General features: G+C 35.7%; 1 protein-coding gene across 2 annotated transcripts; it reads left to right on the forward strand.

The window, feature by feature from the left end:
- The first annotated feature begins 11,740 nt into the window (after positions 1-11,740).
- Positions 11,741-15,238, forward strand: Osi19 (DUF1676 domain-containing protein Osi19). Of its 2 annotated transcripts, none has more exons than XM_014236542.3 (4): positions 11,741-12,090; positions 12,396-12,666; positions 12,838-13,019; positions 14,478-15,238. In XM_014236542.3, the coding sequence occupies exons 1-4, from the start codon at positions 11,884-11,886 to the stop codon at positions 14,619-14,621; spliced, it is 804 nt and encodes a 267-aa protein (XP_014092017.2). In that variant the 5' UTR covers positions 11,741-11,883; the 3' UTR covers positions 14,622-15,238. The 2 variants fall into 2 exon arrangements, with proteins under 2 accessions (XP_014092017.2, XP_036234269.2); XM_036378376.2 differs by having other exon boundaries at positions 11,742-12,090; positions 12,396-12,639.
- The last annotated feature ends 1,474 nt before the right edge of the window (positions 15,239-16,712 follow it).

A 16,712-nucleotide genomic window follows, 5' to 3' on the forward strand; every position in this document is an offset into this window, starting at 1 on the left:
TTAATTACACTTAATGGCGCCCAAAAACAAAGCGGTACGTATATGTATATCTGTATATTGCTTTTTAATCGCCTCGAAAGCCATTTTTACCTTTGAATGACTTTAACTCGGGCCTTTTCAAGTCTGTGAATTGCAAATGCGCTGCACTGCGTTTCTGCGCGACCCGTTGCCGAGCACACTGTACACTTGACAACCAACAGCAATTGCAAGCCGATACGCATGCGGAATTGTAAATGAGCAACAGGGGGCGCTCAACTCGCATCCTATAGCAATAAAAACTGCGCCCATCCACTGCGGCTCCGGTGAAATTTGTTGCGTTTTAAATCAGTGTGTTGGTTTATTTGATTTTAAGCCATGTTTATAAATTTGAAATTCATATTGCACTATCAGCAACCGTCATTTAGTTGGTGAATATTGGCTTCGTCCTTCTCACTGCATTTCATGTTTAGTATTGGTGGTGGCGTTGTAGTTGCTTGTGATTATCTTTACTTGTGCTTTACATTTGGAATTTCAAATTAATTTCGTGACATTTGAAGTGAAGACGGTTTTCAATTTCACTTTCGTTTTCGAATGATAGGCAACAAATGTTGCTCACGCTTGCAATTAGATTTAGTTGTTATCACGCGCACACACACAAACACGTATAAATATCGTATAAATAGTCACATACGAATTTATGTTTATGTATTTGTTACTGTTTTATATAATATGACTTCACTTAGTATTGTTTATTTTTGGTAACCACTTTCTATTTCATTGCCCTTGCTCAATATTGCTTAGTCTCTTCAGGCATTTGAACGAAAATTTAAGCAAGCAAAAGTTAAAAAAATCGAAACTTCCACTCCATCCCAAAAAAAATAACAAGCGCATCCAATTTTTAGTTAGTTTCACTTGACCGATTTGTCATTTGTTGCTCATTGCATGAGTGCGGATATGTGACATATTCTGATTGACGATGACACAACTTCCTCTTGAAAATTGCTCGACATCTCTAGCTGTTACGCTCTTAAATAACGGTGTTAAACGCTTTTACGAGCGCACATAAGCAAATATGCTTTCCATACAATTTTCGTATGTATGACCCAAAAATGTATAATTCCATAATTTTTAAATAATTTACTTTTCTATTACTGCGTTGCGTAAAGCACGCAAATTATTGGGTAACAGAGTGTAAAATGACGTTTGAATTATTCAATTCTGAATTACTTAAATATAGTTTTTCATTCGTCTATTTTTAACTCTGCTTGAAGTTCGTCATTCAACGCATGGTTTTTGAAATACGTGAAGTAGATTAAAATGACAGTAACAGTCCATTAATTCATCCATTAATTTATTGTTTACCTTCTTCTCCTTAAAAATCACGTGCTGCTTCTAAAACAAATAGAGGGTTCAAAGTCGTAAAAGAAAGTACTGCCTACTTACCGGTCGTTGCCTTATTGTAATACTATAAATAGAAATTGCGACGATTGTGAGGTTTTGAGAAACCAACCTCCCTCGAGCTTACAAAGACATTTTAACTATAATAACTTTCCTTTATAAGAACTTATTCAAAATTAAAAAAACAATAAAATGAAATTGAAGTCGGCGTGGCGCCGCCCCCTTAATGATTAAATGTACATACACTGGCCAAAGAAAGTATTCAACATATGCATTCTGTTTATTTATTTTTGAAATATTCCTTAATATAAACTAATAAAAGACCAAAAACCAGTGTTTTTTAAAGCAATAATTTATTTAGTTTGTAACTTGATGGCTTTTATGATAATAAAAACAGCAAAACTAACCAAAAAAGCAAAAAAACTGAATTTCTTCAAAATTAAAAGCAAAAAAAATATTCGACAATTCATGTAAAATCCAAGTTAAAAAGCAAAAAATCACTTTTTAATATCGCGTAGCTCTTCCTTTTCTTTAGACTACTTCTTTTAAACGTCTTGGTATTGATTCGACCAACTTTCTTGTTATGGATGTGTCTATACTGTACCACTCTTCCATTAGTATCGGTTCCATTTGGGTTTTGCTCGTAAAATGACGCTGTCTTAGTCTTCTTTCTAAATGATCCCATAGATGCTCTATGGGATTTAGATCTGGACTTTGAGCAGGCGTTTTAATTACTCCAGGGCAATTGTATAAAAGCCAAAGCTTTGTATTTAATGCGGAATGCTTCGGGTCGTTATCTTGGTAAAACGGGAAAGTCGCTCCGATTCCGAGATTTTCTGCACTAGTTCGCAAGTTTCTCTTCAAAATACCAATATATTGCATGTGGTCCATGGTTTGGCGCATTGGTTCCATTTTTCCAACTCCTGCTGCCGAAATACATCATCATAACGCCTCCACCTCCGTGTTTCACAGTTGCCACTGTATTTCGCTCTTCCAGCTCTGTATTGGGTTTCCTGTACACAATTACTTTGCCATCACATCCAAAAAGATTAAATTTGCTCTCATCTGCAAAGATCACATTACTCCAAAACTCAGCGGCCTTGCTTATGTATGTTTTTGCCAAGCTTAATCTTTCCAATCAATTTTTTTTAGAGATGTGGCTTTTTGCGTGCAACTCTTCCCCTGTAGTCATTAATTTTCAAATAATTTCGAATGGTTTGGGGTATTACATCTATATTTAGGCTTTCTTTAACATTTTTGGAGAGAACCGTGGAATTTGTTTTTGGTTCTTTTTTGACCTGGCGAACAAGCAAACGTTCGTCTGTTTTACAAAAGACCTTAGGTCGACCACACCTTGGATGATTTTCAACCGACTTCTTATTTTTCCATTTTTTAATAATATAATGAATAGTTGTACGTGGCCTATCAACTAATTCGGCTATTTTGCTTTCGGTTAATCCACTTTTAAAGTATTTTACGATAAAATTTTTTATTTCTTCAGACACTTCTTTCTTTTTACGACCCATGTTTAATACTTCACTTATTTACTTTAAATATCACTTTAAAATTGACTGCTGCAAAACAATGTTAAGCAAAATATTCAAACCGATCGTTATTTTTGACCGTTAATCATTGGAATTCGCTCTTTTGCGTAATTGTCGAATATTTTTTTTGCTTCAATTTTCGGTTTAATTTAGTTTTTGGGCTTTTTTGGTTGGTTTTGTTGTTTTTATTATCATAAAAGCCATCAAGTTACAAACTAAATAAATTATTGCTTCAAAAAACACTGATTTTTGATCTTTTATTAGTTTATATTAAGGAATATTTCAAAAATAAATAGAAAAATGCATATGTCGAATACTTTCTTTGGCCAGTGTATCTTCCAAATCGCTGAAGCTAAATCAACCAAACGTGCTGAGAAGAAGTAATTTTAGCACCTCTTCAAACACTATGGAAATGGGTAAAATCAGATATAAACTACGCCAACTTCCTATATAACAGTGATGTTGAAAATCACTGAATAAATGCGCCACAATCATTAATTATTATTATTTCACAACCACTATGGTAGAGATGGGCTTTATATGAGCAGTTGTAGAAATTGGACAACAGATGTAGCTGTTAGACCAATTTCAACCAAATTTGGTGTGTGTTACCCAATCGTTCGTATTAAATATTGTGAAAATGGGCGAAATCGGATGACAAACAACGCCTACTCCAGATATAATCAACTTTTAAATTTGAATAAAATTTTGCACAAATAGTGCCCTCAAGGTATTTCATCTTATGTCTAAAAATGGTTGAAATCAAAGTATACCTTTTATCAAAAATGGGTAAAATCGGGTCAATACCTTCCTTAGCCGTTCAGAAAGAATCTCTTTTTATAACAGTGTATCATTATCTTTCAAACACCCGCTTGGCTTTATATCTTATATATTGGTCCATATGCCAGGCTTCTTAATGAAATGCAGAGAGCCTCTATTTTTAGTAATGATATGTCGTAATACCAAACCCTAATCCCCATATAATTATATAAGATTTTCAAATGTACCGTACATATCGGTCAATATGTAAGATAACATATCAAAATTAACTGAGCGTATAAATTTTTGATATATATGAATTACCCCAACTTCCATATACTACATATAATGATTTTCATTTATCCGAGTGATATTGGGGTTTCCCATCCTTCGGTTGATGTTTCCTTCATATACCCCTTTTGATTGATTTTATGTCACATATAAAGGATTTTTCAATAAGAGTGTTATGATTTTTTTCAAAAAAAATGCACTAATTACTAAGGAAATTCAAATGTTTTTTATTTAACGTGAAGTACAATCGATACAATTAAGTTCTGAATATAACATAATTCACGTGATCTCCACGACTTCCTTTGCAGGAACCAATTCGACCACTAAATCAAGTCGTATGTCACGAATAGCACGCTCAATATTGACTTCTAAGGCTCAAAAGAGCACGAAAAGTTGCAATTGGAAAACGTTTTTTTTCTTTTATAATAAAATTGAATAATTGTTGTTCTTGCATATGTCTTTCCATAATGATATTGTAAACATTACTGAATGCAATGAAAAAAAATACAGATCATACATATTAAAAAGGCAGAAACACTTAGAAATCATAACATCTCTATTGGAAAACACGATATATCTCATTTGAGTTAATAAGGATGATCTTAATATTAATATTTCAGTCATGCAAAATCTAGTAATGGAACTAAGTGAGTCTATGACCTAAAATAACATACCGAACATGACAGTAATCCATTCGCCCTTTTGTCGAATAATAAATTTTGAATTAGCTTTTAATACAAGTAAAGTTTTAACAACACCTTAAAGTATAAAATGTTCGGTTACACCCGATCTTAGCACTTTCTTATCTGTTTAGATTTTGATTTGAAATTTAGTGCACGTCTTTTTCTCGCCAACAATTTAAAATGCAAAGTGAAACGGCATTTTTCTAACTTGCTAAAATGATTACTCGGAGACAAATTATCCGATCAATTTTTAATACATGTTCTGTATATTATCCTCCATACATTTTTGATCTGATCAAGTTTGGCATGCCAAAAACAACCTAAAATTTTGGGTAAAATTCAACATTTTTTAGAAAACGATGCCATTTTGTTCATTTTTGATCGACAAAAGGACATTGTACAGATAATATCTTTTAGTGAGATATATTTTAAATTCATCTAGGGAGAAAAGAAGAATTACTGATAGAGTGGAGGACTCTTTTTTACCGCCGGCGGAGATCGGTTGTAACTTAAAATATATTAACTTTTTTTCCTTAAAAATTTTACTGTGTATTTCTAATATATGTATATATAAATATACCTTTAATATTGTAAAACAATAAATACTGATTTTTTTCATTCCCAAATATCGTCACACTAGGTGTGCCCCTTAAATGTATTTATTTCCATATATCATCATCAAATATCTTATTATTAAATGTAATAAAACATATGAGATATGTAAGAAGCATTAAATTTGACACATAAGATGGTAGGAAAGAGTTTCATCGGCACCGTCCACATTTAGGTAAAATCCAATATCTCAGGAACTATCATACAAATTTTAACCAAATTCGGTCCGTATCAATATATTTACATTACTATCTTACAGTCTGAAAATGGACGTGTACAACCACGCTTACTTCCCATATAACAAAATTTTAAATTCCATCTGATTCTTTAATTTGCAGTATACAAATCGAACACCAATGATACTTCGATGAAATTAGAGTTTGTACAGATAGTGCCCTTAAGACATCTCACTTCTCAAACTGGTCGAAATCAGATCATAACTTATCAGTTACGATATCAGTTACCGAAAATGTGGACCTAAGTGTATATCGCTGACTTTTTACTGAAATTAGCGCTCAGTATTCAAGATATAACAACGAAACTTAAAGAATGTATTTTCCCTATAATATTGTGTGCTGGGGCTAAAAATGGGAAAAATCGCAGAAAGAGTGGCTGTTTTCCGACACACCTAGGACTTTAGGAGGCCCATTGTGATACCACCGGGACCAAGGTCCCCTCACTCTATTGGCTCCTCTACAAACCACACCGTACTTCTGATGAACTTCATCAGTAAGACAAGTTTAATCCGTGCAACCTCCGACGTCGTCAAGAAACCCTCGACCGATGGCTGCGATTCTTCTCCTGTATATAGTCGTGCAATTGCATAAAAGATGTTTAATGGTCTACTCCTGTTCTACTCTCTGACTGCATCTACAATAGTCGTTATATGGAGTTCCAAGTCTACTTGCACGTCTGCCTAGTATGCCTGGCAGTACTCCTACTAGAGTTCTTATATCATTTCGTTTGAATTTTAACAGTCATATATAATATATGTCCTCTTTACCGGGGCCTTGTTGTATTGTGATACCTGTTCTACCTAGTTCATCTGCTACACAGATCCCTGGGATATCACTGTGTCCTTGAATCCAGGTTTATCGTAAAATAGAATGTCAGATCCACTAAGGTATCAAGGCATTGTTTCACTGTCTTAGATGAAATTCTATGAGACATTAGAGATTTCAAAGCCGCCTGGCTGTCTGTATAAATGGATCAAGTAAAAAGTTCGTTCGGGTTTTATCTAAGAGATGGCGTTATTGTCCATAGTACTAGTGTTACTTGTCGCATCATGTCATACTATACGGCGCTTAAAACGTGTTTATTCGCGCTAAAAGTTTGTCTTTGTAGTTTTTTGATTGATTGACTCCGTACGTTGTAAGCGTAAAGGTGCGACCTCGAAACTAACGAACTATTAGACTTTATAACCAACTCCTGGCTAGTAAACGAATCAAACGCGGGCAAAACATGAATGAACGGCAGTTGCAAGGTATGTATTATCAATGCGGCCGTTAGCGTCGCACTGCAGGCTCAAAGAAAAGACTTCGAAGCTAGGCTAGAGCAGCTTACAAACCAATTTCAGTCCACAGCTGTAACGGCCCCCGAAATCAAGGCCTACGAGCCAATAAAAATTATAGACGGGGTCGAATGTCACGAAGGCCTGGATGCAGTTAAGTCACTCCCAGAGTTCGATGGATCACAGCAACAATATGTGTCCGGGCGGCAGGCAGCAATGGCCGCATATGATATTTTCAAAGCCCACGTGGGCAGTTCAAACACTACCAAGTTGTCCTTATAATTCGCAACAGAATTAGGGGATCGGCTCATGCAGTTTTAGCTATTATTAGTCGTCTAGATTTTACCATTACATCTACTTGAACAAGAGCTCTCTACGCTTAGATAGGGTTCATTGTCAATCATTCAATTTTACCAGGAGGTTGAAAAAAAACTCACACTCCTTACCAATAAAACCACAATGACTTTTGATACCGACCAAGCGCGGTACATGAACGACAATCACAGGGCCGACGCAATGTGCGTATTTGTCTCAGGACTAAAGTGAAACCTTACGGATGTTCTCTTAATGGAACAACCCAGAGACTTGCCCTCGGCCCTTGCAATGGTCCAGGAGATCGAGTCAAATCACGACAGACACACATTTGCGACCCAATATGCAAGGTCACTAGAAGAAAAGAACTTGAGACAATCTCAAGGCCGACCTTAACAGAGGCAATCTGACATTCAGTATAGGACAGGAAAAAACCCCTATTTTACTAGAGAACAAAGAACTCATTCTCCAAAAAGCGACCAGATAGAGAAAATAACCGTTGACCCGTCCTCTAGATTCCGTCAAAACACCGGTTTTCAACGACAGCTAGTTCAAAGCCAAGTTGCGCACAGTAATAATAAGCCACTAAATGCATTCAAACGACCTGTAAACTCTCAAAGAACGTCTGATCAAAGACGCCAGAGGATAAATTATTTGACGCAAAGAAAAATGAAGTATCCCAATACTAAAACCAAAACGATCAAGCTGCTTATGATGCAGCGGCAAAAATAGAAGCTGAAAACAAAGCTGGTTATGAAGCAAGCGCTCTTAATTTTTTAGCGGAGAATCCCTGCTCCCTTTTATCCAGCGAACAGTAGCAAGGAAATCATTGAAATTCTTAATCGACACTAGAGCATCGAAAAGTTATATAACCCCAAACGTATGCCTTCTAGCCTCCGTTCCGGAACAAATCCCGTTTGTCAAATCAATTCACGGCTTTAATAAAATCGAAAATAAAAGCTTCAAAGAATAGTCCGTTTTTCCCCATATGGGTTGTTGGCAAAAAGGGCACCGATCTCTCAGGTGTGCCTAATAAACGGTTGGTAGTAGATTTCAGAAAATTGAATTCCAAACTGTTGCGGACAAATACCCAATGCCGAGTATCAGTATGATCCTATCAAACCTTGAAAAAGCTCATTATGTCACTACGCTTGACTTGAAATCTGGGTACCATCAAATCGAGTTAGCAGAAAGTGACAGAGAAATGACATCCTTTTCAGTAAACGGAGGAAAATATGAATTTTGCCGTTTGCCTTTTGGTTAGAGAAATGCCTCTAGCATTTTTCAGCGAGCAATAGATGATGTTCTATGGGACATGATTGGAAAAACGTGCTATGTCTACATCGATGACGTCATAGTGTTCTAAGAGAATGAAAGAGACCACTTACAACATGTCGGTCAAGTATTGAAGAGGCTTTACAACAGAATTCTTAGGCTTTTTCGTCACAAAAGAGGGTACAAAAACTAGCCCAGATAAAGTAAAGGTAATTTGAGATTTCAAGCAACCAAGCAGCTTGTTGGAATTAAGATCCTTCATAGGTCTTGCTGGGTACTACAGATGCTTTATCAAAGATTTCGCTGCAATAGCAAGACCTTTAACAAACCTTTAACAAACCAAACCCTAACTCCAAAATTAAACGCTGGAAAGCACGAATTGAAGAGAGTGGCGCTAAAGTATTTTATAAGCCAGGAAAAGAGAATTATGTGGCAGACGCCTTATCATGTGAAAACATTAACATCTTAGAATAATCGATTCTATCCGACGCGGCGACAGCACACAGTGAAGTATCTCTAACTCATGTGATTGAGACTACGCACAACCCCTTGAATCGCAACGCGGACATTCATTTTATTTGGTGCAAAGATTCGTCATCCAATCATTTTTAACGACTGGGAGATACTCCTAACATTAATAAAAGAAGTAAGGCCGGACATAGTAAATGCGAATTGCCTGTCTTGGTACGCATTCAGGATGACTTGGTCAGGATTTCCCCCCACAAAATTCTGGCACTGTAAAAATATGGTAACAGACGTTGTGAATAAAGACGAGCAAAAGGAAATAGTAAGCAGAAGTGTGTGGAAAGGCGAAATATGACAAGCACCCGAAGAAACAAAAAATGGGTGTTACACCTATACCCTCACGTGTAGGAGAATTAATCCACATAGACATTTTTTCAACTGCAGGAAAACATTTCCTAACAGCAGTAGAAAAGTTTTCCAAGTTTGCCCTGGTTCAGCCAGTAGTATCACGCTCTATTATTGATGTAAAAGCGAGTTCTCTACAAGTAATACATATTTTCCCCAAAATTAAAACCATATATTGCGATAACGAGCCGTCATTTAGCTCAGACACAATTCGATCACTGCTAAAAAGCCAGTATGACATTGACATAGTGAATGCACCACCGGTACATACTTGTAGTACGTCGAACGGACAGGTGGAAGGATTTCACAGTACCCTTGTGGAGATCGCCAGATGTCTTAAACTGCAAACAGTTGCTACACCAGTCGCTACCGCCGTAATCTGTGCCATCATCTCCATAATCACAATTAGATACTTACTGATGCGTCGGCGACGAAAGGAAACTTCGGAGGCTGTGCGGCGAGTACTGGAAAGGTCGGCTATGGCCGAGGCCGCCATGTTTTGAAAGAGGGAGTAGTTAACTAAATCAGTTTCCTGAATTGCCAAAATTGCTGGATTTCTGTATGACCGGCAACTGCAATTTAATACATTACAGTAGCCGTCCACCGTGTGACCGTCAGGTGTAACTCAATACCTCGCACAGGTATTGAACTCAGCAGAAATATTACCAGCGTTAACGGCAGCAGCGGTAGTTTTAGTTGTAATAGTAGGTTATAAATAAGGGAAATGTAATTTTAATAAATAGAACGGAACTCAAATGGTGTTTATTTAAAATAACTAAAAGCAAGTGGGTAGTCCACAACACCGTCACTACCGCATAAATAGAATTATAACAAAAAATAAAAAACGAAGTAAAAATAGTAATTAAACTAGGTGAGTCTATGATCTATATCGTTAATAAGATACCGATTCTTGTATGCTTCCGCTGAATTTATTCGCAACATCTTTTGATAAGCTTTAATAAGTTTTGCATAAAATGTTTGATTACACCTGAACTTAGCACTTCCTTACTTGTTTTTTGTAATTTCAACTTTTCCTTGTTGTATGTGCGGAGATTCTTTTAAATTCCTTTCTTCGTGAATACATATCTGCACTCACATTTATAAGTTGTAAATATTTTACCTAGCTTTTGAGATTGGCAAAATTCTGAGGTTCTCACAATTCTATTCTTTCATCTGTCAGAATTTTAAATTTTCTACCGATTGGCACACAGACTAAATGCAATATATAAGAGTCTCTGAATATTCTCATTGGAAACATATCTAGAAGGGAGGACTGACAATTGTTCAAATTAGATTTGATTATTTGATTCCATATGTCCACAGTCTTTTAGCTTTATACATGCGTTTTTTGTTTTCCAGACAATGCCACAATTCCTTACAAAAGCTAATTGGATTCCATTAACAATTCTATGGTATGGTTCGAAGTCTCCATCGTTACTGATAAAAGTTTGAATAAGCATAAATGACGCAGCAAATTTCAGAAGTGAATAATGGTAAATGAAGCTAAGAAGATTTTGTAATTTTCACAACTCCTTTCATCGATCCCTATCTATTAAAAAATATATTCCTTTGTTGATATAGCAATGTATGATAGTTAATCTATCTATTATCTATATATAGTATCCAAAAACATTAATAGTTTTATTATTGGTGGTCAATTATTGAATCTAGAAGTTGCGGATTTTTAACTACCAGTAATTGTTTTTGGTAAACCTTGTAGTGATAAGACTAAATAAGTTATTAATTTTTACTCCAGCCTTAGATTCCTTGCCTTCCCTTTTTCAATTGACCTCACTAGTGTATTCCGGCTTAGTCCGAGTTATTTTCTGAACACCTTTTAGGCTCAATTTTAAGCACATTCTGCTACTGTTAGTGTATCCAGATGGCAACGTATCGGGACCGCCGACTTTTATAAACTTTATGACATCCTTGGAGGATACTTAAAATTGTATAAATTCGTAAATAACTCGTTTAACTACAATTAATTATATATTGAATTGTTATTAAACACCTATGTAAAACTACCTTATTTTGGGATTCAAGATATGTATCTGAGCCCCATCTACAAATGTAAACGCTGCGCAGAACAAGCTGTTGCTGCCAATTTTAAGCATATCATTAGTGTGCGTGCATTGCATAAAAATTGCGTTAAAAACATGAATCAATTCATTAACAAATACAAATGAGCAGGTTTTCTGTTAAGAGAGGCAATAGATTTAAAAAAAAAGTTGCTCATACGCCAGCGCATGCACGCACGTTCGCTAATCTATTGGTACGCACACGCTTCTCCTCACATATACCATGTGCAATTGTGCACGCGCAATGCTCGGCGCCAGGTGTGCACGCGTATAGACTCTGCGCGGCAGCGGCAGCGTCTGTCAACTGTTTTCGGCTTTTATGTCTTCTTCCGCCATTTCTTCAGCGACTTTTCAATAGGTACTTGTTTTTTCGTCGGCTTTTCATTCAGTTCATTGTGGGTATGCAGCTAAAATATGCAGTATAAAAATCGTGCACAATAGAAAAACGATTATTATTCGCAATTGTTCCTTCAACGAGGCGAGTAGCAACTGGAGGTCGCATACGACTTGAGCGGATCGAGCTAAATCATTTTAGTTTTACACATTTCACTTCGACCTGAATAAAACAAAACATGGCTTCGATTCTGTACTTCGTCCTCGTGGCGCTATTGGGCTTCGCTGCTGTGGTTAATGCAGCTAATGCTGTACGACCAACGAACATGCAGGGCATGATTGATGAAGAGAATGCCAAATGTGAGAGTGGTGCTGATTCGATGGCCTGTATTAAGGTGCGCGCTATGCGATTCCTGGACACAGTGATCAACAACGATAACTATAAAGTGAGTATGGTGAATTTAAAGTGCTGAAAAGGCATTAAGTGAGCATGACAAAGTAAAAATTTACGACGTGGTAGAAGTTGTTGTGAGAGTGGTGTAAATTGTATGACACCCTTTGAGTGTTCAATTTTAAAGTTGTTAGAGAATAGATTAAAGAGTCAGAAACAAAAAACGTATTTATATTTATAATAGCTAGACTCAATATGGATAAAATAATCATGGTTTGCCACTCACCAGTAATTTAGAAAATTATAAGTTATTCCCACAAAATATTTACTAATTTTATTACTTCCTTAAATTTTAAACAGCTCGGCGATGTGGAGGTCCGCTCCAATGGCTATCAGCCTGCTACAACCGATGCCAATAGCGCACGCTCCAACGACGAAGAACGCGATTTAGTCGATGCTGTCGGCGATTACCTGCAGGGACACGATGTTACCATCGACTTGCCTCTGGGTGATGCCAAGGTCACCGTCTCTTCACGTAATTTGGCCAACGATGAGTTGAGCCTTAATGTGAAATTGGCCGGTGATGATGTGGTTGAGGGCAAGGGTAAGAAGAGCAACTTCTTCAAGAAGGGTGTGTGTTTGTATTTGCATGCGTTTTTGTCTACACTGACACCGGAACACAAAAGTGAAAAAAGCTAAATAATTAATTTTCTCTCTCTTTCTATCTCTTCCAATTCCCCCACTACCATCACCACTAAATGCATTCGTTCTCGTGCACGCATTCACACGTAAACACATCTAGGCAAGAAGCACCGTTTGCGTAAAATGATTATGCCATTGATGGTGCTGATCCTATTGAAGGCGATGACTGTCATCCCAATGGCCATTGGTATACTGAAAATTAAGGCATTCAATGCGTTGGCGTTGGGCTTCTTCTCATTCATTGTGTCGGTTGGTTTGGCCATTTTCCAATTGTGCAAGAAGGTAAGCCTAATCGGACATTTTCCTATTTTTCTTTGCGTTAATTCTAGGCTGTCGTGGGATGTTAATTACATTGGCATGATGTACTGCCCTAAAATCAGAAAAAACTCAAAAATAAATACCTTCATAAAAAATATTTATCTCTATCGAAAAAAGTTGTCGCAAAATCGTGGGCAAACAATTTGAGGACAGAAGGTATTTTGCTTAATTGTAATGTTTGTTTTGGGTAAGTTTTCTTGCAAACAACCCCGAGGACACCCTTCAATACAAAACAAACATCCCAGCACAGCCCACAAACGACTCTGTATATACATAAATCACTCCAAATCCTTTAACAGATTTTTGAGTTTCCATTTTTGCATGAACACTTTATGTTTTCAAATCGGATTGTTTCACAAACACATAATAGTTTTGTTAATTAATAAAAGGGTGTTTTGTAACATCAGAAAAGGCTACCGCTCAAAGCTTTTTCAGATGTCGAAAGCTAGCGAAAACATGTTTTAAGCATTTGTAGAAGAAGAAGGATACAAATAAATTAAATAATTTAATTAATATTATAAATAATTGTAATAGAAATGATGTAGCAAAATATTGTTTACTAACTTAGATTACTTTACTCACTTTTATATTTACAATAGTAATAATTATAAAACATATAATTACTAAGGAAGTAAATATTTGGCTTCAATCCACGACAGACACCTACGATTATGCAGTAACTTTAAATTTTGCGCTAAAGCCTCCGAAAATTTAGATATACCTAACATATGTGTTCAAAAACGTTTTAAAATTTAATTTTTCATTATTTTCTGTTTTGATTTATTGTACATCATTAGAACACTTCAGTAGCTTTAGTCATCTCAATGCCCGATGTAGCAGCGGCAGCGCTAGTGCCGAAATTGGCTTTTGTGAAGAGGCAGAAACGAGTATGTCCTTGTAGTACATAATGGTCTTGTTCAAGCATTTATCTCGACATTTTCCTCAACTCCCTTCCCATAGTTATGTAGGTGATGGCTTCTTAGATACCAATTCCAACAAAAACACATTGGAACCCCCTTCAATTTATTTGCACATTCAAAATTAATTCTAAATTCAAATATCCAACTGCTGTCGGGAACGAAGCTAAACTCAAACAATTACAAGAAGACTTTAATGTAATGCCAAAAAATAGCTACTCTGTTCATATATATATTAATGCAAAAAAATGGGTAATAAAAGACATATTAATCCTTTTTATAATTTTTTATGCCACATATTCGTAGAAAAATATTTATTGTATCTTTCCCATTATCCACATCCACCTATGTATTTATTTGTTTTTATCCCCGAGCACATTAGAAAGGACAACTTTAAAACATGTTTTCATAATTTTCGATTATTGCTCGTTAGTTTGTTTGCAGTACAATCATATCAATTTTCTATGTTTTCCTCCTTCCATCCCCTTTCTTTTCACACTTCTAGATCGCCGCCGAACACCATTCTGCGCACATTACTGCCCACGGCCCCTGGGATGGTCGAGCCATTGGCGTATCTGCTGAAGTTAACGAACCCGCATACCAACCAAGCGAGGAGGCACAAATCTGGGCTTACAAAGCTTATGTTTAAAATGTTTGCTTCAACTGGCATAAGTACCTATACCTATATACATCCGTATGTACCAGAAATCTGACTAAAAATATAAAAATAACAAATCCTTACACAAAAAGAAAAAAAATACGAAGATGAACGTACTTAGCGAAGCCAAAGTCAACCATGGCAAGACTATATGCCACTGCAGCGTAACAACGGAAAATCGGCCCGTGTAAAGTTCGCCTTAAAGAATGGCACTAGAAAATATTTGAACTTGAAATTAAACAAACAATAGCAAGCATAGAGCAGTTATTTATGTGAAGGAATTTTTACACTTCTATGTTAATTGTTCTCGGAGTTGGGAATTCCTCCACGTCATTACTGCCTACCGCACGCCGTGGCGTTTGAGTGTTCTGCGTGCAAAAGCAAACGGGATCCAAAGACGAAAGCCAGCAACAACTATAACAACAACAACTGAATACAGCTACAAACTCTACCATATTTACCATTTAAGCACAATTTCTTTAATTGTTAGTAATTTATTTATTTATTTATAACATTATTTATTGTAAAATACATAAAGGAAATTCACCTTTTTGTATTTTAAAAAGTACAGAAGATTGTAAAAGAAATCCAACCAAAATGCAAATGAAAACTTGAAAAGATTTTTAATCGAAAAATTACGCAAGTCCTGTAGTTATCATTTCGTATGAAAATTAATCACTTTACATTGGGTCGCAGCACCCGAGGCAGACGACCATAAAATGGAATGGTCGCGCAGTTGAGGCTTGGTATATGCCAGTAAGTAATGATTTTATTGTGGCCGTTGCACATAAATAAATCATAAATAATTTTCAAATCAAATGAATGGAGCTAGTGGGATGCAACAATCATGCTTAGATGGAAAGTGAGAATAAGTAAAAAATACAAAATGAACATTGTTTGCAATTAGGGTGATCACGCGTCTCAAATGAGGTCATTTAACTCATTTTCCCGCCTATGGGAATGTATAATTAATTAAAATCCTGTTGTCCATTTTTTTTTTTTTTTGGTTTTGTCGCTTGAGTGATTTTGCGCAATTTAACGTTCGATAAATAATATATCAAATAATTTTTTTTACCATACAACAGACAAACAAAATTTGCGCTCAAACCCCGGCAATAAATATGCAAAGGCAAGTCGAAATTTTACTTGCGATTACAATTTCACCAGCTGCCTTTTTCAGCTTTTGGCATTTTTTTTTATTTGGTTTGATTATTTTAAATATTTTTTTATTTTTTTTTTTTTGTTATAAATCTTTTCTTTTATTTTTACATTCATCGCACGCGCATTTCATTAAATTACGATATGTATGAAGCTATTCAAAAAATTTCACTTATGCATTTCAAATTAATGCACGTTTCTCACTCATATGCACGAGACATGTAAATTGAAAAGTGCGAGCGCTTACTCGCTTCCAAGTACGTTTCCACGCCTTCTTCCAAATTACTATTGCACCCACAACATTCCATATACCCGATAAGATACATACTTTATAGGTATATGAAAATATAAGCTGTTTAAAATTAACTCAAAAATCAATTTAATACAATAGACACTCATTCGCGTTCTAATTAGCCAATTGCAGCTCAATGCGATTATCGATTTTAGTTTCGCTTTTGAATTAAATTGTCAAATTGATTAGCGCTTTCATTTCATGTCTGCCTTTATGTGCAATTAACGCAGTCAATTTAATACTTATTCGTTGCCAAATTCCTAAAAAGCTCTGGTTTGCCTCAACTGAAGACTAATAAAATCTAACTTAACAATTAAAACAGAATTTAATCAGGCGATTTTTTTCATCACTTACTTCTGTTAATATCTTTTACTATTTTTTTTTTCTTACAACTATTCTTTTTCCTACCTTCAACTGTTCTCATAAGTGCATGTTTCGATAACTTCCACTATTAATTTTTTTTTTTACCTTTCATTTCAATTCACTTCTTCAGCGGACGAATTCTTAATGGCGTCGTTTGTGGTATGCGACTTCAGCTTTTTTTTTTGTGCTTGAATAAATTCGCTTTGTTTTTTACGCATTCATATTTATAATTTTTTCCACATGAATTTTAGTATATAAATTGTTTGTGA

This window comes from Bactrocera oleae, chromosome 2 (assembly GCF_042242935.1).
Source record: "Bactrocera oleae isolate idBacOlea1 chromosome 2, idBacOlea1, whole genome shotgun sequence".
Taxonomy (NCBI): domain Eukaryota; kingdom Metazoa; phylum Arthropoda; class Insecta; order Diptera; family Tephritidae; genus Bactrocera; species Bactrocera oleae.